Source organism: Maylandia zebra, linkage group LG20 (assembly GCF_041146795.1).
Source record: "Maylandia zebra isolate NMK-2024a linkage group LG20, Mzebra_GT3a, whole genome shotgun sequence".
Taxonomy (NCBI): Eukaryota; Metazoa; Chordata; class Actinopteri; order Cichliformes; family Cichlidae; genus Maylandia; species Maylandia zebra.
In genome coordinates this window covers 27019171-27046877 of record NC_135186.1, presented here as the reverse complement: position 1 = coordinate 27046877, position 27707 = coordinate 27019171, and the positions used below count along the sequence as shown (strand labels likewise).

Genomic DNA, 27707 nt, shown 5'->3' with positions numbered 1-27707 from the left:
GTTAGCTTCTGTGCGGTGTTTAGCGGCTAGCCTGTGCTGTGCCGTGCTGTGCCAGCAGCGGCTAAGAAGATGCACACAGCTAGTGCTGTGTACAATATAGAGGTGCCTGCGAGCTAACATATGTTTATATATGTAGGAAAACTGCCGACACCTTTCGACACTAACGCTCGCAGAAATGGCTGGGATTATTAAAAAGCAAATCCTGAAACATTTGTCAAGGTAAGTGTCAGGTTCGGGTTAGTGTTAGCCAGTTAGCCCAGCTGTATTGTTGCAACGTTACTGCTCACAACCACAGCAAAGGTTAGTTGGCTGCGATTTATCATCTGCATGTAGTCAGAGTAATTTCATGTCCACGTTGGTTTAGTGCTCCACATTGAAGCAGCGACTTGCAAATAACGGTTAGAAAGTGTAAAGAGGCAGTGAACGACACAGGATGCCAATCTACTTTCCCAATCATGTGTATGTTATTTACAGGGTTATAGACTACATACTGCCTTGCTTTTTAAACGGTTATGTCCATGCTATAGCGTTCACTGGGGTGAAAATATAATGGTAACACAGATTTGACAAAATTCACTCGATCTACAGTTAATGAATGTCTGTATTTTATTCATACAGGGGTCAGGAATGAGGTTTTGACAGTTATTTAAAAGAAAAAAATTCATATTGAATGGGTTTATTGTCAGTGCATGAATAAATCTCATCTTCACGGCATAAAAAGCATGGGAAAGGGAAAGCAAAGCTCTAAATCGGCAATGTTATGGTGGAAGTACACGTCATTTTATCTATCTTTGTCCTGCAGACATATTTATCAGGATGATAAAAAGCATGTCTGTCCTAAGCCGTAATAAATGAATGAATTGTTGTTATCAGTCCATGTTTGCTATTAGAGTTGTCAGGAATATCCCTGTCTCAGACGTCACCTTATTTTCAGACTTAATAACAATGTATTCTTTACATCTGACCTGATTATACTTCCTCAGGAGACAGCCTCCGATTTTGTGATGCACAGTCAACTTTTTTTAGGTGGTGGTGTTGGAGAATGTGTTCTCAGCTATTGCTTAACAACTGCTTACAGTTGTTAAGAAATGAATTTGGGTGGGAGAGCAATGAAGAAATGTGTATAAAAGGTCTCAAAAGCTAAATGGGATAAAGAGTAAAGTTGATGAGCCTGGACAGTGGATGTCTGCTCAGTTAGAGGCTTTGCATTTGACTAACAGCTATTCTCCTTGTTGTTGTCTCTGTCACTAAACAATTAAAGCAAAATTTGCAGAAGAAAGAAGAGTGGACATCAAAGGTTGACATGCAAGCACATTCTCAGCTTGCCATAGCTTGTTCTATGATAGCAAATGATCCAATCATCTCTTCAATTTCATCTTTTCATCCTGCTGTTGATATAAATCACTTAAAACCTCAAAGTGCAGTCTGCTGGACAGTGGTGGCCCATGGGAACGTTATATGCTCCCTGCAATCACGAAAATAAGGCACTTCTGTACATTTCATCCATAGTCATCAGTTTCAGACTATTTTGTTGTAGCCATGAAAGCAGACTAAACCATCTGAATATTAACAAATACAGCTGGTGTCAAGAAGTGTAAAAGCCACTTAACTAATAATTAAAAAGCCATAAATGGGAAAAGGCAATTACTAACACAAACCACTATTTGCTAAATGTGTTTGCTTTGTGCATCTCTTAACTAACAGTTGTCAACACTTTGAAAACCCATGTTGTAAAGCATTTTCAATGTTTTTTTCTGTAGTTCACTAAGATTTTTAATTTTTCCTTGTGAGTATCTGACTCAGTAAAGCACTTATCCTATAACATCGTGGTCATTTCATAAATGGTCAAATCATATTCTGCTTACTTTGCATTCAAGGTAATGACAAGAAGTTAAACATGCATAACAAGCATATAATTGATTAAACTTGACTTCCTCAGCCAGATTGAAGTTAACCATTTAGTTAACTGTGAACTACATTGTTTATTGTTTAACCAATTTAGTATTCTGTAACTGTACAGCTAAGCAGTTGGGCTTTTGGATAAGTATGAACAACCCTGAAGAACTTTGGACTGTCATTTCAAAGTTGTATTGTATTTTCAGCCATATGAAGTAGGTGTACGCCCCAGGCTTGACTCACTGGTGTCTGTTGGGGTTAATGTGAAAAGCAGCAGAGCGGGTTTTTTCTGCAATAGATAATGAGCCATTATTTTGTTGCTTCATATAAAAAAGAAGCTGGAGCTCACTGGCTTCTCACGTTTATCAGGAAAAGCATGTTATCAGATGATGCTAAGTTTTATAGTTTAAAGAACATCCTGAACTGTGAGCTACAATCTGTAGCTCTAATCAAATGACACTTAATCCTCATTTTAAGCAATGTCTCACAGCTGATAATTGAAACGTCACACACATTTTTCAGAGTGGTGTTTCAGCCATGTAATGTAGGTGGAAAAAACCCAAAAACAAATCAATATTCCAGTTTTATGCTATTTCTGCTACATTTACCCTGAGTTGGTTGAATTTTTATTCCTGGCTTTTGGAGCTTGCTACCTTAGACCCTTTGAAGAGGGTGCTCTAGATGGGAGTGCAGCTGGAGGACTTTATTAAGAATGCTGGTGCCTCTCAGGATGAGTCATCCAGTTGCACTACTTCAAAAGCATCTTGCCTCCATATTTGCATTATTCAATTTGAGGTATTTCTGTCTCACAGATCATCAGTGGCATATGCTGGTGTTTCCTAGATGTATCGTATTTAAACTTTTTCCAGTTTTATTCTGTATGTATTCACTCTGAAACATTATATTTGAACTGGTTTGTTTAGGTTTACGAAGAATCTGTCCCCGGACAAAATCAATCTGAGTACTCTAAAGGGGGAGGGGCAGTTGTCCAACCTCGAGCTTGATGAAGAGGTTCTGCAGAACATGCTTGACCTGCCTACATGGCTGGCTGTAACCCGGGTCTACTGCAACAAGGCTGCCATCAGGGTATGTTAATATTGATCCCTGTAAATGGTCTAACAGTTGATGTGCTTTTCAAAGAAGACTATAGAAGAACAAACCTGTCACACATCGGATACGTACATCATGTGTTTGTCTCATAGTTCTTTTTTTTTTTTAAATTCAACAAAAGTATATGGTGTTTATTAGTGTCTCAGAAATAGATTTTACCATTCATAGTCCACTGAATCTTAGAGGAAATGAGCAGTGGCAGAACCACAAAGATGAGCACTACTAGAGGCACTGCTGTGAATGTTGTGACCCTTCAAACCATTACTGTTTGTTGATAATAGACAGGCAAGCCATGATTCACAGGGACACCAAAGCCTGCAGGCTAGAGTGATCCTGAGATACAGTAGCTAGTGTATATTTAGCTCTCAGGATGTCGGATTTGTATTTCCAAAAAATCCAAACAACCTTCAAGTGGAATGGCAGTTTCTCTTGAAAAATCTTATCTTATCTGAAATATCTTAACACATATTTTAAAAAATTACTTATTGAATGCCTTTGCAAATAAATATTTACAATGAGCTCACCCAGCTGACTCTGGGTGATAACATCTCTTTTCCTCAGCTATTTGCTGACATTTACTTATTTAGTTTTATCAAATTGTCTTACTGTTTTCAAAAATGCACCAGACCCAACCTTGCAGCCCACACAAATATGAAGAATGTCTGCACCATTGAGCAAAGAATTATTATCAGGTTACTGTTTTTAATCAGCTTTGCTTTTGGTATGACTCTCTGGAATAACGGATGATTGATCTGTTAGTCACCTCTGTTAGTTACTAACTGCATTTGTTAGATGCCATAAATTGTTGTACAGACATTCATGGTCCCCAAAGGATGGACCTTGTTGCGTGTGGTGATTTCCTCAGTTCTTCTGTAGGGTCACTGTTAGGATCACTAACAGGTCAGCATGTTGCTTTGTTCAGTATGTCAGTATATGACCACATCTATTGACATTCCTATAAATATTGGCCTTCTTTATTTTGAGTGCTACTTACCAAATGTCAGCAGCAGCCTAACACACCATATGCTTGTCTGCTATCTGTTGCCTGTGACATGTAGCACTTCAGTTACCATGCTAGACAGAGATGATGCTTAGAACTATTTCTAGTACTACTGTTTCCCAGTTAATTTGTTGTGCAGAAATATTACAGCGTGTCAGTTTTGGTCACAGCTGCTGTGTCATAATGTGTGAGCTTGCTTCTCACTATGTGCTTGCGAATGACAAAAACACAGAATGCTGCAGCAAGTGCTTGTGACTGACACTGTTGACCCTGCTGTCCTGTCTTTTCAGATACAATGGACAAAGTTGAAAACAAGCCCCATCTGCCTGGTAAGAATTGTGTTATTTTGGTCCTTATTCAGAGCTCATGCACATTTCTGCAACATTTAGCTTCCTTCTCATCTTTAATCCAAAATAACCTTACTCTAGGAAGACACTAGCAATATCCTGTTTTGCTATTGTACTGTTTATTTGACTGATAAGCATATAAAGATTATTATATTTATATGCTCAATTTTGGCTGCATCTCTAATTTGCTTGCTGAATTGTATTCTGACTGTTTGTGTCTCCTCTTATGTTTAGTTCTTAGACAAGGTCGAGGTAGAGATGAGGACATGTGAAGAACCTCGACCACCCAATGGCCCTTCTCCCATAGCTATAACAGCAGGCCAGAGGTAAGCTTTCACAAATTCTGTGCTAAAGAAACATTTTTGTTTTGTAATACTGTACTGCATCCCATGTCGTGTGTATTTACAGCGAGTATGGCTTTGCTGAAAAAGTAGTAGAGGGCATGTCTGTTAGGATCAACTCAATTACCATCAAGGTCCAGGCTAAGGCCTTCCACGCGTCCTTTGAGCTCTGGCAGCTACAAGGCAACAGCCTGAACCCCAAATGGCAACGTAGTGATCTTCGCTACACCCGGATCACTGATCCAAAGAGAGGAGAGGTACTTTATACACACAAACGCTTTCATTTTCCTCCCGACACAGCTTCAGCACGATCCATTTTAGTCGTGTAATGTATTACTGAAAATAATGATCCACCACAGAAATCGTGTTTGCTCATTAAGCCTGCTGTAAATGACTTCTGTGGTGTGTAATCAAGTCACATGGTCTGGTCTTTGGTAGCTGCAGACTATTTTGGGATAAACAGCCTTTTAGAATGAGAGTTTGTAATCCAGTTAAAAGCAAATGTCTGTTCCCTTTTCTCTTTGGTAACAATCATTCAAAATAACCATCACAACAAGTCTCGCATTGTTTATTTTATTTGGTTATAGTTTGATGGGTTTATATGTATATTTTCCCATTCAGGTGCTGACATTCAAAGAAATTAACTGGCAAACTCTACGTATTGAGGCAGATGCCATTGAGAGCGATGACCAAGACCTAAGTAGCACCCCTTTAAGGCTCATCACCAACCAGGGGCGCATTCGCATTGCTCTTAAACGCAGGGTAAGATTGTAGTTGAGCCTTCATCTGCTTTTCTCACAGAGAACTGGTTTCAGATCAGAAACATTAAACCATCAATTAAAAAAAATAATAAAAAAATAAAATGTCCTTATGTCGTCATTGTTCTGCCCAGATAAAGGACTGTAATGTGCTGGCGTCAAAGCTGCTTTTCATTCTGGACGACCTGTTGTGGGTGCTGACAGACACTCAGCTCAAAGCCATCATCCATTATGCCAAATCTCTCAGTGAAGCAATGGAGAAATCTACACAGCAGAGGAAAAGCATGGCTGCCGAATCCTTGCAGGTCTTTCCTTACTTTTTTTTCTGCGTATAGTGTAAATCATTAAAAAATAATTCCAATTTTTAAATCTGTGGATATAGTAATTCAGCAAGTTATGTTACAACAACAACAGAAAAGAAACATTCACTGATATTTGATAAAACTTACTTTTGTAAGACATTTTTTCCCAGTTTTGTTAAATCATCATGTTGGTCATTTTAAATGTGTTGCCTCTTCTGTGGTTTAGACTGCCCCACCATCTCCCAGCCTCCAGAGTCTGTGGACAGAACCCCAACCGGCTCCCACAGGCACCCCCAGCAACATCAGCCAATACTTTGATCTCTTTGATGTCAAAGAGTCTTCTTACCACACCTTCATCTCACGCTTGGACTTACACATATGCAATGACAGTTCTTCAATGGATGAAGGTTAGAAGGAAGTGTCTTACCATGTGCTGCTGTCTTGTAACTTAAGTTTTTCTGTGTTGTCTGCACATGGTAATCACTTAAATATATGAAATTGTTCAGCATTTGAAGAGTAATTGCTGTCAGGCTGGTTTTAAAACTCTTGTCATGTGATATTACATAGATGAGCCTCCCCCACCAGGCTTGCAGGGTGCCATGCAGCTGACCTTCAGGAAGCTAGGTTTTGACTACTATCCCGTCCACAGACCTGGTGAGTGTGACTGATTCTTTGACTCATTTAGCTGCAGTTTACCCTGAGGCTCTGTGCTCCTCCCACTAAAGCCACAGCATTCATTTGGGACTAGCTCTTAGGAGGATTACTGTTCAAGCAGACTAATGGCATGGGAGACTGTTCTCAGTGCTGTTCCTCTGTGGAATTACTGAAATGTTGAATGTAGAACAGCAGTCACCCTTGGAGCTCATTATAGTAAATAAACCTCTTAAAAAGGATCTTAAAAAAGAAAATCTGTGTCATTAAGAATTATACCTGTTTGAAGTAAATATAAGAAGATATCAACATTAACACAGTGCATGATTATGAAAGATGAGCAGATGTGTGCACATAGTGTGTATTTATACTGTACAGCGTGTGAACACTGACTTTGAAAAGTATTGACTCCTTTACTTTTTGAATTGTAGATTTAAACCAAGTAAACATCTCTGTTGTGTTAGGATTCATTTAAACTGATACATTATGGAAAAATTGCAGTCTCTTAAAAAGTTGTGTTTAAGTCATAAATGCATAAATTTCAAATTTCCTTCACACTTTTTAGCCCCACTAACTGTGTAGCTCTGGCTGACGATAATTCAGCCCACCAGTTTAATATATACTGAAAGTACACTGAGCAGTGTTATTGTTTGCCTACTGGTGGTGGTCAGAGGGCCCGGTGGCACCAGTGTCCGGCAGCCTCGCCTCTGTCAGTGCGCCCCAGGGCAGCTGTGGCTACAATGTAGCTTACCATCGCCAGTGTGTGAATGTGTGTGTGAATGGGTGAATGACTGAATGTAGTGTGAAGCGCTTTGGGGTCCTTAGGGACTAGAAAAGCACTATACAAATGCAGGCCATTTATTTTAGCATAGGTTAGAAGGTCTTATAATGACTTTTCCACTGGAACCACAATTAGTTTTACATTTGTGGCTTTGGTTGTGTGTACTCTCCAAAGCTGTTTGATTATCACTGCAAGAAAGTGCAGTGACTGAATGAACCATAATGAGTTTTGGGCTACAAAAAACATAGAATGAAGCCCAGCTGTAAAATTACACCAGTGTTAGCTTGGCACTTACAAGCTTGGTGATGCAGAAAATATATAAATGTTTATGTCCTTGGTTCTAGTCTGCTGCTAAGTTTTTATCATCATCATCACTTGATAGCATCTCTTACTAAAGAAGGCAGCACTCAAAACTGGGTTTCACAGCTCGGTGTTGTAACCACTGCCGTGATAACAAATATCTTTGACTGGAGTTTTATGTTGTGTCACTCCAGCTGTCACAAAGAAACACTGGCACAGCAGCACCAACCACAGCCAAAATGAATGCATCTTATAAGACATCATTTTATCTGATTTGCTGAAGCCACATGTTCCTCCTCGCTCGCTCCGTTCAGCTGAGCAGCTGCTGCTGTCGGTCCCTAAGTCGCGGCTGAAATGCAGAGGAGACCGTGCCTTTTCAATTGCGGCTCCGATGCTCTGGAATAGGGATGGGTATCGTTTAGGTTTTATCCGATACCGGTGCCAAATCGGTACTTTTGAAACGGTGCCGGTGCTCAAACGGTGCTCAAACCGGTGCTTAAAGAATGGAGAACACAAAATTGGTCCAAAAACCTCTCATGTTCAGCTGTTTTTTGTAAAAATATAACAATGTTAGCCTTTTCTGCAGCTATGGGGCATATATGGTATCACTCTTGGCTGGAAGCAGTGCTTAAACAATGGAAAAAACACAAACTTTGTCCTAAACCTCTCATGTTTAACTGTTTTCCACTTTTTCTTTGGTCATTTTAGCCTTTTTAGCCAGGGTGAAGGGAGCATCTGCCATCAAACAAGAGGACAGCCGCATGTAGCTATGATGATGTTTGCTAGTTCACCTTACATGCATTAATGTAATAACGTGGTTAGCCTACTCAACGTAAATTAGCTACTCACGCAGAGAAGAACGGCTGCTGCCACCATCATCCGTCATCATTTCTGCTACACTGGCAGGGCTAGGGGCCAGGACTCTCCTCTTCGTGTTTTTGGGGGATGTTGCATAACAGGCAACCCACCCGCAGTAGATGCGCTCGGTGTGAGGTCTCGCAGCAAGCTATCAAATACGGCGCATTTCTGGGCTTTTAAAAAAAACGCTATGCGTCGCCAGGTGTTTCATCGGATTTGAGGTGTTACCTCCTTTGACAGTATCACAGTATCAGCTTAAAGCACTTGTTGCAGGCTGCTGAGTTTGCATATTTTGCTGTGAAGTACAGCCAGACTTTGACCGCTTCGCCTTGGACATTTTTAATCTGTAGCTCTGCTCTAAAAGAACGTATGTACCTGGGCCCGCCTACTATCCTCGGAAACGTAAAATGATTGGCTATGTGCGCTGCTTTTCGGTCTGGTTACTACCGTTTATGTCAGAACCGGTGCCATCATGGCACCGGACACCGGTACCCATCCCTACTCTGGAATAACCTTCCCCTCCAAATTAGACAAGCGTCATCAGTGCAGGTCTTTAAGTCCAGATTGAAAACCTATTTTTATTCCCTGGCTTTTAACTCTGTAGGAAACTGACTCCTTCTTATTTATTTTATTGTATGTAATGATTTTATGGTATTTTTAATTTGGTAGTTGTTTTGATCTGTGTTGTTCAGCACTTTGGTCTGCCTGGTGTGTTCTTAAAGTGCTATACAAATAAACGATGATGATGATGATGATAAAGACAAACAAAGTTTATTAAAAAGCAGTAAAATTAAATCCTCGTTTAAGTTGGGGTATTTGGTGGCCTATAATCAAAAAATCCAAAAACCTTCCCTTTGTTTAGAAGTCTTTTATCTGTCATGTGGTCAATCCCAAAGGTTTGTAATGTAGCTGGACTACTGTTATTGAAGTCAAGTCATTTAGTACTTGACTTCTAGAAAAGATCCAGTGTGTTCTTGAATGTTTAACGCCTCGATGAAGGCTTGTATGCAGAAACACAGCAGAGTTTTTATAGGTTAAACATGGCCATGCCATGAAAATAAAGGCATTTTAAATTTTATATAAAAAATAAGAGCCTTGGACCTCTTTGATTTCGATTGAGAGTCTTCTGACTTTCCATGTAATGCAACCAGAAGATCAAACTAAAAATAAATAAATAAAATACATTGATTGTATCTTATTTGTCTAATACATTCTTTTGTCATTATGTACTTACAGTATAAAACATGTGACATTCCCACCAGCTACTGCTGAACGTATCATATGTCTAGGGTTTTTTATCACTGTTGGAATGCTGATACGCCAGGGTGATGGCCATTATACCTGTTTAACATCATGATGTTTGTATTCACGTTGTGTCATTTCTGACGTTACCATTTCATCACTTTACAGCCTCACAGAGCAGGAACAGTTTACATGCAAAATATATCATTGAAATCTTTATGTAGTATAAATAATATCATGAAAACGTACATTAAAGGTTAAAATGTATATCAATACGTTACTTATTTTAGATTCTTAGATTTCAGCTTTAATGGTTTCTCTGGATTTTCTTTGCTTGTTTGTTTGTTTGTTTGTTTGTTTAAAAAAAAAAAGACCTTTATGGCATGCTGTATTGTTTTCTACACTCTACTATTGAAAATAATGACTTTGTCTTTTTTGTTGTTGTTGATCTATATTTTTTCTGATATGCATCATTGTTTTGTGTAGCTATTTACATAGTAAAACAAATTTTAATCTCTAAAACTAGTTTAACTGTAGCATGACTGCTGAATCACAACTGCCTCTTGTTGCTATTCTTGCACAGCTGATGGGTGTCGACACTGGGAACGTCACAGTGGAGCCATGGAGGCCCACGCACAGTGGGCCGGGAAACTACTGCAAGAGTATCAGAGAAGAGTTGAAGCTTCAGGGATCCCTGGACCACATACTGAAATTCCCCAGTCAGCCAAGGATTCCCCTGCAAAAACAGCACAAGGTATGAGTAATACTTGAGGTACTGCTTATCTTGGTAAAGTTCTTTAACTTTAGTTTAGATTGAGCTCTAAATAAAGATAAAAACTTTATAGATGGAGTGAAAAGTCAGTGCTGATGATATTAGCAACAGTCATCTTATAAAACAACTTCATGTCAAGGTTCACTTAATAGCTTTTAATAGATATATATATATGACTGCGTAACATTATTCATGCACACCAGTAGATTAATTACTTGTTTACCTCCTTCATCACAACGGCCTACTATAAATTATTATTAAAAGATATTATGGTGACCATTCACCAAAAAAATAACACATTTTAGGTCACAAATTCTTATGGAGAACTCTATTTTAGCTTGCAACTGAGCATTTAGTCATATATTTCAGATGGACAGCCAAGTCCCAAGTTAAACTCGTCTGAAAAAGAGCAGGCAGCCAGCAAGACTTCAGCTGCTTCGGGATCATCACTGAAGAGGCTGCGATCTAGCTGCGTGGTGATCAGGATGGATGATGTTGACATTCACCAGGCAAGTTTTTATCATTGTCTCATTTGATTTACTTGCTCTAACAGAAGCCTTACTCTTCTTACTAATTCCCTAATCCTAAGTAGAAGCAGTCGGGCCTTGCAGTTGGTTCAAACCGCAAAAGGTTCTGGCCAGTTTGTAGTCTTGGAGTCACGTGCTTGGCAGGGCTTATAGAGGAACCAAATGTCTCTTTCACACCAGCCACATGACATGGTCAATCTAAAATATTGGTACGTCAGCTCAGGGCGTCAGGTTGCTTTCTTGAACTTTGGTAATAGATAAGATAGTGATATAATTGCAATGATGACTATTACTGCATCAATATGATCGTTAGTGTGATAGGCAAAACCATTAATGAAATGTGGGTAGAATACCTCAGCACCAACACAAAAATCCCATCACATACATGTGACTTCTTTTGTCAGCTGTAATGCCACTCATTTGGAACAGAGAAAACCCCTTGCCACTTTGAAATACTCAGTCATGCTTGTTCTGCATTTTCACTTCAGATATTCTACACTTTTCATCGTGAAAGAAAATATCCAGGGTTATTTTAGTTCAAGGCACTTGTAGTTCCTCATTTTTAGAGCAGGAGACACCCAGGGGAAACTGTGTAAATGTTTGGTGTTTAGTTTAAATTTGGGACAGGAAATCATTTGATGTTCAGACTCAGGTGGTTTAGTTCTGTTTTCTTAAACCTCCCTCTACATCTGGCTAGTAATTCAGAATCTTTTGCTTCTTAATATATTTCAAATAAGGCAATTTAGTCAAAATATAAATCCATCAATACTTCCAATAATACTTTTTTTTCTTAACATTTAGGTGTCTACAAGAGGCCGACAAAACAAAAAGACCCAGTCTTTGTTATCCTGTAACCGTAAAGCGCTGCATTTACCAGACAACATACCAGCAGTTCATCTGCAGTTTACTGAATACTACTTTCCTGACAATCCCAATCTACCAGGTATTTATTTATTTTTTTTTCATTAATATCACAGAAGGATTACTTCATTTTATGTGTATTGTATTCAATAATGCTGGTTTAATTTCTGTCTAATTCTGGATGTGTCTGGACTTCCCATATTTTCCTTCTTGCAGTGCCCACCTCAAACCTGTATGCCCAGTTAAACAGCCTCCAGCTTTGTGTTGACCCAGCTAGTGTGTTATGGATTAATTTGTTCACCAGGGGTCTCCTACACACCCTGGACCAGGTCAAAGCCTTCTACCATTTACAAGACAGTAACAAGTCTGATGAACACGTAGACATCCGCATGGATGCAGCTCAACTTAAGGTGAATACTCAACTGATTATAGTGTACTAATATTTTCTGGTTTTGGTCTTTTTTGTTACCAATCTTTGTTGTATTTTGTATAGAATTTTGAGCCAGTAATTTTCTGTTTATTTATATTTTTATAGCTGATAATACCCTTGGATTCATCCATACTGGACCATCCAGAACGTCCTCAGTCTCTTTCTGTCACTATACCCCAGATCATTCTCAGCAACACCCGCCACTGCCCTCATGGGTCTAATGTGGACCTCGATACTACATGTGAAAAGTTTGCCAGCTGCACCTTCTTCCAGTCCACACCACCTTGCCCTTACCCCAGAGACCTGAGTGCCTTCCACCCCATTCCTTCCATCTTCCTTCAGCATGCTCAAGAGATGGAGCCCCAGCCTCTGGACAGAAAGCAGCTGCGATCCCAGGACATGTGGTCTCTCAGTCTGTCCCATGTTACATTAGGCTTTGATGGAGCACGGCGATTCCCCAAAGGCAAAACTCAGCCTTTTGTTGAGCCCTTTGCCATGTCTGTGTGGATGTGTCAGCCATGTGCCTTTAAAAGCAGTTCATTGTCTTCCTCCTCCAGTCCCAGCAAAACCCATCAGCTTTCTTCAGAGCAGGAGCCTCATCAGCAAGAGGCTACGCTTGCTTCGGTCCATTTCCTGGCCCACACAATCACACCAGTGAAGATGTGGCTCAACCACTATCAGTACGTTGCACTGCTCAGGATGAAAGATGCAATGGCTCGCTTGGGAGCAGAGTTGGGCCGGGATATACGAGATGTTAAGCAGGCTCATGACCAGAAGACAAAAATGGCTACAGTTTGCCTTGCCCTTGTGGTGGACTCAGTGGAATTGGGTCTGCTTTTACCACCAGCCTGCACAGAGCCTGAAGAAGTCGTCCCCCACACTCCTGAAACAGACAGCCCCATAAGTGACTCTGACATCTCCCCATCTCATCACTCTGATGTTGTTCTTGAGGACAGTGGATTAGAAAATGGTATCTCCTCCATCAATACAGTTGGATTTGACCAGGATGAACAAGATGGAGGGGTGGAGGAGGCTTGTGAGGCTGTGGAGGAGGGTCCGGAGGCTCCTGTTCCCTCTCCTCCCCTCTCACCCGGACAGTCTGTAGTACTCTCCAGAGAACCGTCTACCTTCAGCCTTGAGGGAGAGCTGTCAAGCGCCATTAATGTCACCAAGGATGTGACCAAAGATGCCATTAGTGCCTCGCTGGACCTGACTAAAGGGGCATTTTCAATAACAAAAGATGCCTTTAGCATGTTGAGTCGTGGCTCGGGGATGAGCAAATTGTTCAGTCCACAGGCAAAGTAAGCGCTAGTACTCTCCTGCTTAATGCTGTTTTTTATGTCTGTGCACCTCATGTTTTTCATTGGATTTCCCTTAATCACAGATTGTGTCTGTATGTTCATAGGGAACAGGTTCAACGTTCAGAAGAGTCTCGTCAACAATCCATGAAGCCGTCTCCTTCCCAGCATTCCTTTGACAGTGCTATCTTGGATGGCAGCCTGCCTGATGAAAATCTTTCTGTGGATAGCGATATCAGTGACACTTTTGTTGTCCTCTTGGACTCAGGTGTTTAAATATTACCAAGATTCTACATACATTTCTCTGACATGCACAAGTGGCATCTACCATTACTTTGTTTCTTGTTCCAGAATCAGGAATGGAGTCCATGCGCCCTAACAGCACACCTGTTGGCAGTCGAGGCAGCCCAGCCCCAGGGACAGAGGGAGGCTCATCAGCTGATCTTAGCAGTTCCCTGTCCCAAAGTACAGAGGATGTCTCTCAGGACACGGTGGGTTATTGCGATCATATAACAAATTTCAGAAGTAGATTAAATTTGAATTTAATTTAGTTCAAATTTAACTTGTGATGTGCTGTTGTACAGTCCTCAGTGTTGTTGCTGATCCTGAGTGGAACATCTTGTACCATTGAGGTAAAGGGAGAAGACCAAGTTGTGGCTGTTGAAGCACAAACTCTTACCCCTGTACACATGGGTAATGTCAGACAGTCAGACGTGCTTGCTGGTGTCATTCAAAGTAAGCGATTATCTGTCATGCTGAAAAATAATTTTAGTCCCCTGTTCATCTATGCCATGGCCTCATTTAATGTTTACTCATGACATGCTTCTTTTCCTGTTTACTTGTTTGTGGGTTGATAATTATATTCAGAAAAAAACAAAATTATGTTTGATTCTTAGTGTGATTGGGCTTAAGAAAAATCAAAAATGAATAGGTTCTGTTTCTTTAATAGCTTTTTGGCTCATAAACAATCCTTCATAATGAACTCATAAAAACATACTTTATACAGGGACTGTATACAGTGCTGTGAAAAAGTGTTTGTCCCCTTCCGGATTTTTTTTTTAATATTAACCACATCAAACAATATATTAAACAAAGATAATCCAAGTAAATACAAAATGTTGTTTTGTATTTGATTTTTTAAAAAGTAAAATTACATTTTTAATTTAAATTTATTAATTACTCCAAGAATACTCAATTTTCATCCAGGAAGTCACAAAAGAACCCAGAACAGCTTAAGATCAATAAGAAAAAAACTGGTCCAAAATGGGATCTGTGGAAGATTTCCAAGGTCAAAGTCACTACTGAACAACAACAACAACAACAAAAAAACACAATGGCTTGTCTCACCTTTAGCAAAAAACATCTTGATGATGCCCAAAACCAAATACTCTGTGCATTGATGTTACAGACTGGATCTGGACGACTTGCCATAATTGATGGAAACATGAATTTAAAAAAAAAAGGTTTTGGAGTGGCCTAGTGCTTTGATATGACCTTAAATCTCCATTCATGCTCATAAATATTCCACTGTGGCTGTGAAAGACTCATTGTGAGTTATTGCAAATGTTTGATTACATTTCCCATTGTCAAGGGTGGCACAACCAGTTTTGTGGCACAAGGAGACAGTAAATTTTTCTCATAGGGCCAGGTGGATTTAGATACTTTTTCACTTAATACAGGAAATCCTCTTTTAAAAACTGCATTTTGTAGTTTCTCAGGTTTTCTCTAACATTAAAGGTTATTTATTCTGAAACGTGTATGACAAATATCCAGAAACCTAGAAGTTAGTAAGGAGGGTTTCACAGCACTGTATGCACATATTAGCTCAGCCTAAAATATTGAACTAGATTAGTTAATGTTGGGAGAGCATGCTGGAACCTGAGTTCTGTGTGCGTTCTCAGAATGGTTTACAAATGTACCTTTTTTTTTTTTTTCTTTTGTTATGCAGCACCAGTTTTGCCAGTCCAGAAGCAGAGTAGGGAGGGTAGCAGTGCCTCTCCAGCATTGTGCATGCGGGCGGAAATGGGTCCAGCTGCAGCTCGGCGCTCTGCTCTGGCTGAATCACTGGGCTTTCTGGATGTGAGAGTGCAAGACTGTCAGGCTGAGTTGTTAGCCTCAACAGTTACTAACATTGGTCCTTTCCTTGAAGACGAATTCAGCGTTGACGGTCAGCCAATGCAGTTGCACATGAGCAACGTCACCATCACGATGAAGGTAAGTGTCTTTCTGTCCTCGTGGCATGTGAAGTGTTTGCTTTGGATGTCGGTATCTGTTGAGTCACAAAAACTCCACTAAAATATTTTCAACGTTAACCTTTCAAAAGAACTTTTTTTTAAAATTAATTCATTAATTATTTTTTGTTTCAAGGATGATGGCCCCAGAATATACCCCACAGCCCCCCAACCTGTTCCAGCCACATTCATTGTAGATGAGCTGGTTCTCGAGCGTAGTGATGATGGCATCATGAGAGTCAGAGGTGAGCAAGAAAAGCACGCTTTTCAACGTGAATTTTGTTCACCATGATGAATTTTAGATTCTTGATCATGAACCTTGAAACCACAAAGACCCAGCTATAGAGTATCAGCTGTCACAGTTCGAAAGAAAGATGAACAGAAACTGATCATCACTATTTTCCTTTCTGGCTGCAGCTGGAGGCTCTAAAGCATTAGGAGATTTTCCAGAAACTGGTGGGGATAACCCTAACAACTCTTTCGCTGTTCAACAGCAGAGTGAGGTAATGTGTATATAATGATGTGTTGCTCTGTAATGTACTGCTTTCTGGGGCTCAAATTTGTGTGTGTGTGTGTGTGTATCTTTGACTTTTATTCATTTTTAGTGGGGTCAAGATATTTAAAACTCAGCTCAGTTAGATTAACTATTAATTTTTAAATACAGGTGTAAAACTAGTGCCCTCTTACTTACAGCGATGTCTTAAATGCACAGAGTTATGTAATGGTAGTGCTTTCAGAATCACGTATCAGCCCGCATGGTCTGTAGCTAACTAATCCATTAATCCTGTTGTTGCAGATACAACCACTGGAGTCACAGCTCTGTGAGGTACAGGCTGCACTTACTCAGGCTCTCAGAGAGAAAGAGCGCCTCCTGCTGGAAGTCAGGAAGTATGACCCCAAATTTACCCTCTGAACTTCATTGTGCTTGACTTCTGAATCTGTCGCTGCTGAAGAATGCTGATGGGATTGGTCAGGCTGAATGTTGGGAACCAGCATGACTCACTCATGTCTGGACATCAGACATGTCTCAAAAGAAGAGGAATCCAAGATGAGTGTTTGGATTACTTCCTTTGTTTTATTTATGAAATTACAAAAAAAAAAGCCACTTATAACAATTACTGGATGGGGAAGTTGGTGAACTAACATAGGTACATTAACGGTCTAGATAATCCTCACTGCTGTAAACAGATCTTCTTCTTCTGGTTATTTCTCATCCAAATAAGTGTGGACGGTAAACTTGTTGTGTGGTTTTAGTGTTTTGTCATGCAGCATGCAAAGGTACATATTATTAAGCTTTAATTCTCTCTAGTGAGTGTTTGCGTTACAACAGTATTACACACATAAAACATGCCAAAACCTCTTTTCACATGCACTGACACTGCCAGACAGCTGCTAGTTCATCTCAATACGTCAACAAAACATATTCTCAAGCATGCTGCCTGAACAGTGCTAATTTACATGTAGCACATATACATACTGACAGTAAGAGAGCTAGACTTAGTAACGAAGATTACTTTTGTTAATTGTAAAGTAAACTTGTGGGGTTTTTTTCCCACTTGGTGGAAAATGTGTTTTGACAAGTAGGGAAAAAAGCACTTTAAAAGCAGGGGGGAAAAAAGCATACCTCCACTGCTTTCATGGCGAGCCTGATTCATTTCAAATTCCACCTGGTTATTTGATCAACAAGGGGGCATGGTTACGCATAGAGGCTGAATCATTCCCCAGTGTTATATGTATATATTTTTTTTTTAGTTGCAAAATGTTGATTATGCTTCTTTGGTACTGTGAAACGATGTGCTCTGTGGCTGAATGTCCAATGAAGGCAATGTGCCTTTCCCTTGACGGTAGAGAGGTTGCACACAAGGTTCAATTTATTGACCTGATTGGATTTGTCAGTCCAGTTCTCTGGCATAAAGACATCTGAGAATATACCAGCTAGCAATGGTATAATACCTGTGCTCTTTGTGTTTTGTAGCTTACCAGGAAACAACTCAGACTGATAGTGTTATTACTTCTGTACACTTGTATTGTGTGTAGTGATTTGACATCATAGACCTGACTTCATTTTGTGTGTTGTTTTACTGCCTGTGTTTTGTTTTTAAGCTTTGACTTATTACATTGTATTCAAGCCATATCAATCAAAAAAGGTGACATTTATAAGAACTATGGTACTGATAATGTAATGTATATTTGTCAGATTTACTACAACACTCATATTTAACTGTATTTAATCCTAATCTGCAGATATGATCTTTTCAGGCCAGTTGCAAGTTTAAATTTCTGTCCCTTCCCATTATCCACAAATCTGTTACATGGATTTGAAGCGATTGACTTGTTTATCCAAGACTGGTTGGGTAAACTTTTCATGAAGCTGTCAGTTATATTTTATCTAAAAGTGTCTTAATGTTAAATTAGCGTTTTGTTATTTTGCCTTTTGGCAGGGGTTTAATGGTTGCACAGCTGTCACAGAAATCTTCCACTCACTTAAACTCATAACGGTCCTTCTGAGACCTCTGGTGGTGTTGACTTGCCAGCATACACTCCATTTAAAATGTTATTTATCATTTTAATTTTTTTAGAAAGTGCAAATTTACAATTTCAATTTGCACTTTAGCAAATTTACAGCCTGTGACCGACATTTTATGTTATTAAAGAGGAATGTTAGATGTCAAAGCAATAGACACTCAAGTTTATCCACAAACATGACAAAGAACCGTAACACTACACTTTTTTGATGTGGAGTTCTTTAGTTCACGGGGTGATCAATTACCTGTATAACTCAAAATATCCTCTATCTATACATGTAATAGAACATAGACTGCCTTTTAACCTCATTATCACTTAGAGATGTGATATTTCTCAGCTGTTGGTGTTTGCTTTTGCATGCCTGTAGTAGACGGATATATTGGTACGGAATTGAACGTGCCATGCTGGATGCATCATGTAGCTCTGAGGTTTACCCAGTTTCTTTCTCCTCAGTCAGGCTTCCATGTTTAGTAGCATTTTTGTTCCACAAAAAAAAAAAACTGGTGCTTTAAGTTAAATCTGCTCATTACCTGTTACACCAGAGTTTATTTGCACTCCAGAGCAGGCCAGGGTTTCTATGTAAATCTAACTTTTTCCCAGTGTGCCATGCAGAAAGGAAGTGGACCAAGAGTGGTGTAAGATTCACTCCAGAGTGTGGTGTGCTCTCTCTCTAGATGCATGTGCTGAAGTGATGTTCTGTTGATTATACCTTGTGGATTACTTGCACCTGTGTGGTATAGTGGAGATTGCACTTGTTTTCATGTAAATCACTTCAAATGACTGGAGGAGTAATTGTGAAATCTTTCTAAGTGATGCAAATGTTTGGACACTTTTTTTGTGAGTTGTGTAGGATTAAATAGAATTTTATATTGTCTTCATCACTTAATTAAGACTAATTTTAAACTGGTTCTGTGAACCAAACGTAGTATGTAGAGATTAATTTAAGTAAAAAAATAAATAAATGATTAATTGCTAAACACATTTTGTCTTTCTCTTTTTCAGCTGAATGCATGTTTGTATGTTACAATGTATCAGAGAATTTATGGCGCTGTCTGAGCAAAAAACTCAAAGTATCATTCTGCTCATTTTACTAGTATAATGCAAACTTGACTTTAATCTCAAAGTACAATATTTACAAATACAGTTTAAACAGAATTTATCTTCTTGTTTACAACCTGCACAAAAATATAAACTGAAGTAACAAATGTCAAGCACCCAGTTTTCCATCAAGTCTGTCTTGAGTTCAAACTATTTCCAATTCCAGTTCATGGTCAAACAACTAATACTATTGGCTACAGAGAAGAAGGGTCTTAAATGATTCGAAGGCTTTTAAATATGGAATCAAACTAAAAATGATGTTTGCATTTTCAGCTTGGTCCTAATCACATTAAAATGTTTCAGTCAAAAAGAAAAAAACATTGACTATTAAAATATAAAACATGTTTTAAATAAAACCATCATTTCTCACTGTTTAGTTGCAACCAATTTAATGATGAGAAAAACGTTTACCCCGACTTTGAGGGGTGAATGACAACTCAGCTTTATTTAGCAGCTGCCTTGACTGCTCTTCAGGACTGCAGTCACTGCCTACTTGGCTGCAAGATGTGTTAAGTGGCTTCATGGTGAGTTTTCCATATGCTCTGCACCACTTATTAAATTACTGGCATTTATCCGTCATCCTCATACAATCTGCAGCTCAGGTGTGTCAGTGAAAGAGAATGTTCTTGTACTTTGTGTTGGGAATCTGATCTCTACTCTTCAGCCTCCTCACTGCTTCCCTCATGTGCTTGGGCTGAAGTGGTGGTGTGTCTCCCCACTTCTCACAAACATCCAGAGCTGTAAAGGCAAAGACACCTCATGAAACTATAATTCATACAACCTCGTAGTCTGGGTGACTTCGGTTTTCTTAAATCCTCCAACTAACCTTCCTCGACAATTTCCCCAGCAAAGACCTTTGAAATACCAGACATGGCAATAACAACATTCTGGGACACCGATGATCCTGTTATTGACTGGATGAGCTAGAATATTAAAATAAGAGACATCAAATCAATACAACATTTTCAGGGTTTTTTAATACTTCCTCTATTATTAAAAAAAAACAAAACAAAACAAAACAAAAACCTTACCCTTTTAATGGCAGCCTTCGGGAATGCAGAACGTCTGTACATTTCATAGCGATTCAGCTGCTCTTCAGAAAATGATGACACCAAAACTCTGAAAATGTTATGGAGTTATGGCGAATTTTCGCAAATTACATGATTTCAAGAATAAGAATGATGATCTGTGAGATTAAAAAGGTCATCTTACTGCATCTTCTGTATTTCATCTTCATCAACCTTGTGCCGCTTCTCCTTTTTCTTCTCAGGTTCCACTTTTAACCTTTTCAAAGGAGGCTGGCCAGAGGTTCCCTCTTCCTCATCTTCTCCCCCTGGTGTTTCCTATCCAGTGGAAGACAAAATTATTCAGAAATACTACAAAGACAGAGACACCACTGTGAAACCACATAACAAAAACACAAATGACAACCTAAAAATTCAAATCTGATCATTCAGGTTTTAGGATTTTTGTTGGTTTAAACTTTTTAGTATACATATGGTCAGTTAAATGATTTTTAATGTAACATTAATTTTACTGTAATACAATATTTATTTAAAATGGAACTGAAACAGTACATTTAAGTTTGTCAACCAACTGTCTAGGGTATTCTTGTTTTGGCTGCTCTCTTTAGGGGTTTCTTCAGTGGATCATCTGCCTGCATCTCATCCTGTTTTATTATACACCAAACTCATATATGTCCTCCTTCACTACATTCATAAACCTCTCTGTGGTCTTCTTCTTTACCTTCTATCTGTCAGCTTCATCTTTAACATCCTTTGTCCAGTAAATCCACCATCCCTCCTCTGTAGGTATTAGAACCATCTCAGCCTTGATTCTCCAACTTTGTCTCCAAAATACTCAACCTGAGGTGACCCTCTGATATACTTATGTCTAGCCCTGTCCATACTGGTCACTCCCAAAGAAAATCTTAGCATCCTTAAACTCCACCCCCTGTCTTTTTGTTACCCCCACTGTCTCCAAACAACACATCATTGCAGGTCTCATTACCATCGTGTAACCCTTCCACCCTTGCTGCTATCATTCTGGCATAAATGACCCCTGACAAGCGTCTTCACTCGCTCCACCATGGCTGCATTCCCTTGTTCACTTCCGTTTTGCACGGTTCATTGCTTTGGATGGCTGAGCCCATATATTTATAGACACACTCAGTACCTCAGCTCCTTACATCTTCACTTTTAAGCCTATCCCCCTTTCATTCAAGTACATATATTCTGTTTGCTTCTACTGACTTTGATTCCTCTTCTCTCCAACCACCTCTCTTCTATCTGCTCCCTACTTCTCTGCCACTCCTGCTTTATCATGCTGTAACAGCAATCCTCCCTTGGCACCCAATCATTTCCTCTCTCTAGATCCACGGGTCATTTGTTACCATATTTCCATCTCTATCCTTAATCGCCCTAACCTTCTTCAAATACTTTCCATCTTGATTTCTCCATCTACCAGTCGATTCAAGTTCTTTTTCTCCTTCCTCACATACATCTCACTACAAGCCTATGCAGTGCGTCTAACCTTCCAGTACTCCTGTTTACTTTCTTCATCGCCCTACTTATCCCACTTTTTCTTTTCTAACCTCTTTCTTGAATAACTTATGCAAATGACGCTCCGAAACTCACATGTTTATTTTCTTTAGGCTGATCTTGCGACGATGTCTCTAGGTTTTCATTTGCAGGTTTTTCTGTGGCTGAAGGATTTTCACTCTCCTCTGACTTCAGGTGCTCCTCGTCGGTAGGAGATGTCCTCTTAAGTGCATCATCACTCTTGATACGTGCAGGGTCTGCCATTTTACTAATTTCACTTTAGATTCTGCAAATATCAAAGAAGTTGATGAGATACTTACCCCAACTCTAAAAAGCTAGCTACAATTGGCTAAATTACTTAATTGTTTTAGCTAGCTAGCCCAGAAATTAGGTACATTAGTATTAATAGCAGTGTGTGGATAAAAACTTTACAAAAAACAAACAAACCAGTATGCACATACCCTGTACGCAGCTAGGCGTCAACAAAGCAGCGGCAACAGTCTGGCCGTCAATTTAAGCTAACGATAATTAGAAGCTAGCGGGGGCTAACACATGCCTGATTGATATAATATACCCCAGTACACAAAAGTATATTCTAATGAACGCAGTAGCTACGGATTATATAAATACGTAACCACCTACAGTAAGAGGTACGATGCATCAAATGGCTAATTTCCCTGGTAATGTTGCTAACACAGCATACGCATTTCCGTTTCCGTTTTGTACGAACTTTATTAACACCGCCTTCTGTGAAGCAACCAGCGAAGGACTATGGAAGTAACGTTCAGATGTTAGGAATAAACAGGTCATGTTCGTTCATTTGTTTGTTCGTTTCATTTTGCTTTGTCTTTTTGCCCCTTAATTACAGCGCAATATTCAGTGAATATTCAGGCTGCAAGTGGCTTCTGTCTGAAATAAATAAAGCATTATATATTCCTTGATTTTCTCTTGTTATTTCCCAGATTATCTACTTTCACTGGACAAAATGCTGTAAAACATTTATTAATTTGACCGGAATTAATACGATTAGAGTTGCCTAGCTGCTAATGTCAGGTAGTTCCATTGATAGTAAGAGTAATTCACAGTTATAGTTATTCATAAATATTTATTCTTAATTTGTGTTCTTCTTCTTCTTGTTATTATTATTGATATTATTACTAGTAGTATTATTTATACTTACAGCTACCAATCAGTAATTTATAAAGCGTTTAGTAAGTAATTAAGGGACTATATATGGACGTTTACTGTGGATACAAGAGGTCAGAGGCGAACAGATCTTAAAAGCACTGAATGGGTAAATCCTGCCTGTCTCTATTCAATGCGCCATCTTGCTTATATCCATCCACCTTCTGATTGAAGCAGTAAGGGCGGCGGTGATAGGGGGTATAAATGTGTGTGTGTGCGAATGCGTGTGCGTCTGAAGGGTTTCGGACTGGAGATGCATAAAGAAAGGGCAGTTTCGAGGAAGTGACGGACGACGCTCAGTGGTCTGGTCAGAGGAAGTTTGTTCGATGCGCCGTGCTGTTGAAAGAAACTTTTCACTCCAGTGAGCGCCAGAAGCACCCGTGGATCGGGTCGGACGGATCCGGCGGCGGAGGGAGCTTTTGTTTCCCCTTCACACTTAGCAGCACTGAGAAATAACTTGAGGTCGGGAGAAAGAGGGGCTCGCACAGGAATTTCACTCCCATAACCGACCCCCCTCCCCTTTTTCCTTCTTTTCCCCGCGCCTCCTTTGATTTCTTTCTGGGATCCGCGATGGGAAAGGAGCAGGAGCTTCTTGAAGCGGCGCGCACGGGAAACCTGGCTGCCGTGGAGAAGCTTTTATCCGGGAAGCGACAGTCCGCTGGCGGATCGTCTGGGACCGGTGGAAGCGGCAACAGCGGTGGCCACGGCGCCTCCTCTCATCCGCTCTCCAGTCTGCTCAGGTAATCTTGGGGAAAGCCGAGGCGAGGTGGCTCTGACTACATGGGAGACAGACAGCAGCTTTGCCCCTGGCGAATATTACCCAATCCTTTATTGTTACTGCAAGAAACGATGTTTCATGTTTGCATGCTTCCCTGCATTGTCAAACAATCGCAAGCCAAACCAGTGCAGCGCCCAAGCAGTGGCATGCTTCTTTGTTAGCCTACACCTCCTGTGTTACTGCCATTTCTACTGTAATGTGCACAAACAGCCTGAGAGGAAATTATGCAATTTAACTAAAGAAATCTGTAACGAATCGGCCCACGATTACGTTTAAAGAAACGAATTGCAGATGTGTCAGTAATTATAATGCTTACATAGAGTCTGGACGTGAACACAGTCACAGGTCTGGAGATGGAAAGTCTTCTCACAATTGGATTCTCATTGTTTAGCAAAATCATCTTATTATAAGGAAATCTTTGTCGTATGAAACCTTATTGACTATCCTCAGACTTGTGTGAACCAGGAATATGACTTTCTCTTTTTAGTAGTCACTGGAGGAAGTCCTCAGTGAGGTAAACATTTGATGTGGTTTGTCACATCTATTAAAGACCTACTCTGTATGGTTAGAAAGAGTTAGCTCTCCTTCCTCCTGCTCTCTCTGTCAGCCTTCAGTATTTATGAGGTCACTATTAAAAACTGAAAAAACAGCCCAGAGTTATATAAAGTAGCTATCATACTTGTCCACATTGTATTGTCTGCAATTGATAGTGACTGTGGACATAATCAGATTCAATTACCCAAAATCACACACTGGGTAAAGCTAAAAGATGTACTAAAGGGACAAGCCCTTAGTAGAAGTATACGATCCCTGTAAGGTTGTGCAGATGTTGAGAACATTTAAAAAAAAAAAATCAGATAAGGTATTTTTCATTTTGTGTTGTATGTTATCTGCATTATTGGCTCGCCACAGTTTGATTCTTGTTTTTCTCTCTGGTGACAGATCATGTTTGTTTGTTTTAATCATGAAGTTTCTGTGGTTTACACAGTGTGTTACACACAATATGAAAACCTGCAAAGAAAGAATTTAAAAGTCCTTTTGTTGAAAAAGAGTCGACTCTTTAAAAATATAAGGCTTATAGCTTTTCTAAATGCTGCCTCTCATACAACCTGCAGGTTGCCTGTCTGTGGTTAAGTGTATGTCAATCATATAAAATTGCTCCCTTGGGTTTCCCGGTAACAGCCGCCTTCCTCTGAGGGAGAAGTGTTAAGGCAAAGCTCGGGGTGATGCGCCACTGTGTTACTTCGTGGAGACTGCAAGATTTGCTTGAGATTATTACATTAAATTCTCCTAATTGGAAATCCAATTCAGAAATGTCATGCGGTGAAGGCTGACTCGTCTCATCCTCACTGCTCCGTGGGCGGACTGGCGAGCCCATTGTGTCATCTCATTTGTCTTGAGCAATTGGTGTTTGGCAATGGGATCTCTGGGAAATTATTGGCTAGGCTCGGGAGGAAATGAATAAATGAATAGGTGGTGTGTGGATCTAAAAAGCTTCTGGCTGGCGACACTTGAGAATACTGGACAGGCTCTTATAAGAATTTGCATGAGTGTTGACTATGACTGGCTGCTTTGGAGGGCTGTTTCTGTTCTGCATGACATTTGATTTAGTTTCCACAATGAAAATGTCAATACATCTAAGGGTATTACAGTGGATTGGTACAGTGGCACAGGCTGTGGGTTTGTATGTGCATGTTTTTTCCAACCCCCTTTTATCAAAATCTCTTTGCAACCCATTCATCATCCATTGTTAGAAAGTGCAGGCCTTTAATCCCATCAGAGGAGATTTGATCTCTGGCTAAGACAGCTTTCTTTGGCGAATTTTCGCCTGTTCTGGTTGTGTCAGCTTGTACCTCCGCTTGATTCCATGTTCACTTCTACTTGTGTAATAACACTTTTCCTCACTTCAAGTTGCTTTTCAGGCTCAGTTATATGAGATGACATATAATGACAGTTATTGCTGTTGTCAGTTGCTGTTTGTATTTGACCTTGTACATTCAATATAGTGGAAAAACCTACTCGTTTATCGCAGAAAGAAACCACAGGCGATGCAGATGAGTGAGCTAATCAACTTTTGTCCCATTCCTTGGTGTTTGTGTGCGCGTGTGTGTGGGTGTGTGTGTACTCTGGAATGGAACGCATGTTACGACTTGCAGTGTTTTTGTGCGCAGGCTGTTGTACAGCTCTGCTCGGCTGAATGTCTGCTTTCCCAGGAGGCGGCATCCCAGCCGTTGCCATGGTACAGACACTGACCCCCGGCGTGTTTAACACCCCTGCCGCCCCAAACATTTGTTCCATGGTGCTCCATTAACACCGAAACGAGCTGGGCAGGGCTTCCTCAAGTAGTAAGATCACAGTGTAACCTTTTTAGTACTACAGCACAGCGGCGGCTACTCTATTTAAGTTACATTAATCTAATTTTAGGGCATATATTTACTTGTTTTTCCTCCATACTGTAGTTTTTACTAGAAGCCCTATGACCCTTTTTGAACCCAGAGGTATACAGGAAGAGACCAACACTAGTATTTCCTGGCCCAGGTCATCCAAACACAAGCAGCTGCAGCGGTTACACCGGAGGTAAGACAAGTCCCTGGCAGGGAAAGTGCTTGCCCACTGAGGGGAAATTAACGGAGGAATGCATGGAGTCCTGGACAGACGTTCTGAGAGCTTAGCCAGATGAGGGTTGGTCTCCCAGTTCCACAGCCGTGTCCTTTGTCCCACTGACAAAGCGTCAAATGGTGCTTTTCATATTCATTTCAGCCCAAAAAAGACCATTCTGGGGCTTTTCTATACTTTTTTTTTTTTTTTTTTAGTTTTACAAAGAAAATTGAGCTGTCATTTGGACTGAACTGGACCACCTATTAAGAGTTCTTATTTAGCCGTATGCGTCTGAAAGATGTTGACTGAAAGAAGTGGGGCTTTTTCAGTGTTTGGAGATAAACATCGGCTTAAGATATTCACGAAGGTCTCTTGAAATATAGTTTTCCTAAGGGATGTTTTTCTGCTTTCTGAATGCTCGCTAGCATCATCAGCTTTGATACTTGGTTAGCATTTTAAGAGGCTTGGGCAAAACTCCAGATCTTTCCATCCCATTACATCCACAATTTCTGGCTCATCCCAAGCAGACCCATGCTGTCAGGCTGCTGTCAGCCGAGAGAATATATGCTGCAGGAGAACTTGCACCTACTGTCCTTTTGAAAACACTATTTCCTCTAGCTTCTCTTTGTATTGCGACCAGTGTGCAAGTATGTGTGAAGATGGGTTGCAGGGATGACGTGTGTACAAAATGACGGGCTCACAGCGGGGTTTGGACACCCACTGTCCTTAGCTGTGCTTCAGAAAAGCTGGACTTTCTTCACAAAATGTCATTTTGAGACATTTTGCATGAAAGTCTGTGTTAAGAAGGTAGCGTCTACTTTTTCACAACCACAAAGAGCCTCAAATCATTTCCCGGTAGAAATCTGGGCCAGCAGCAGGCATGGCAGTTACATTTCATCCTGTGTTGACCTCTGAACTGAAAGAATTTGTAGCTGCTTCAACCCAGGAGGGAGCAGTGGTAGCTGGGAAATCTAACACCACCATGTTAGCATTCCAAGAGCATCTGAGTTTGGGATGCTCTGCTCTATGCATTATGTTTCCGGCTCGTGTTTGTGTAGCCTGAGAAAGCAGGCTGAAAGGCACTCAGTAGTGATGAATTCCACATATGTGTGAGAGGCGGGAGCAGAAGCCGACAAATACAGCATCCTTCCCATGCAGTATGTAGCCCTCCATATTTTAAACTAGTGCTGGTTGGCTAAAAATAGATTTCATCCAAGTGGGTCAAGGGGTTCTTCATTAGCTTTGTGGGGAAAAGGCTGCTTTGAACCAGTCTGAAA

The 27707-nt window shown here is 40.2% G+C and overlaps 3 protein-coding genes across 11 annotated transcripts in view; 2 read left to right on the top strand and 1 right to left on the bottom strand.

The window, feature by feature from the left end:
• The first annotated feature begins 8 nt into the window (after positions 1-8).
• Positions 9-19210, top strand: bltp3a (bridge-like lipid transfer protein family member 3A). The gene is made up of 21 exons (XM_004546256.3): positions 9-219; positions 2820-2982; positions 4297-4335; positions 4588-4679; positions 4762-4951; positions 5316-5456; positions 5587-5757; positions 5981-6161; positions 6322-6408; positions 10170-10340; positions 10728-10867; positions 11687-11828; positions 11963-12156; positions 12282-13477; positions 13582-13742; positions 13826-13965; positions 14059-14209; positions 15423-15688; positions 15842-15950; positions 16123-16208; positions 16502-19210. The coding sequence occupies exons 1-21, from the start codon at positions 176-178 to the stop codon at positions 16616-16618; spliced, it is 3981 nt and encodes a 1326-aa protein (XP_004546313.1). The 5' UTR covers positions 9-175; the 3' UTR covers positions 16619-19210.
• A 103-nt stretch (positions 19211-19313) lies between these two features.
• taf11 (TAF11 RNA polymerase II, TATA box binding protein (TBP)-associated factor) lies at positions 19314-22633 on the bottom strand. 2 transcript variants are annotated; one of them, XM_004546255.3, is made up of 6 exons: positions 22512-22633; positions 21966-22155; positions 20542-20672; positions 20361-20448; positions 20156-20252; positions 19314-20067 (listed from the first exon to the last, which is right to left on the bottom strand). In XM_004546255.3, the coding sequence occupies exons 2-6, from the start codon at positions 22131-22133 to the stop codon at positions 19937-19939; spliced, it is 615 nt and encodes a 204-aa protein (XP_004546312.2). In that variant the 5' UTR covers positions 22134-22155; positions 22512-22633; the 3' UTR covers positions 19314-19936. The 2 variants fall into 2 exon arrangements, with proteins under 2 accessions (XP_004546312.2, XP_004546311.2); XM_004546254.3 differs by having other exon boundaries at positions 22331-22618.
• Positions 22634-23214: 581 nt separating this feature from the next.
• Positions 23215-27707, top strand: part of anks1aa (ankyrin repeat and sterile alpha motif domain containing 1Aa) — a 64760-nt gene continuing 60267 nt past the window's right edge. For 4 of the 8 annotated variants that reach the window (XM_004546253.3, XM_023154877.3, XM_023154873.3 and 1 more), the window contains exon 1: positions 23216-23794. In XM_004546253.3, coding sequence (XP_004546310.3) covers positions 23625-23794 — 170 coding nt within the window. In that variant the 5' untranslated portion in view covers positions 23216-23624. Of the gene's footprint in view, positions 23795-27707 lie in introns of all 8 variants that reach the window. The other 4 variants (XM_076878256.1, XM_076878255.1, XM_023154872.3 and 1 more) reach the window with 2 other exon arrangements.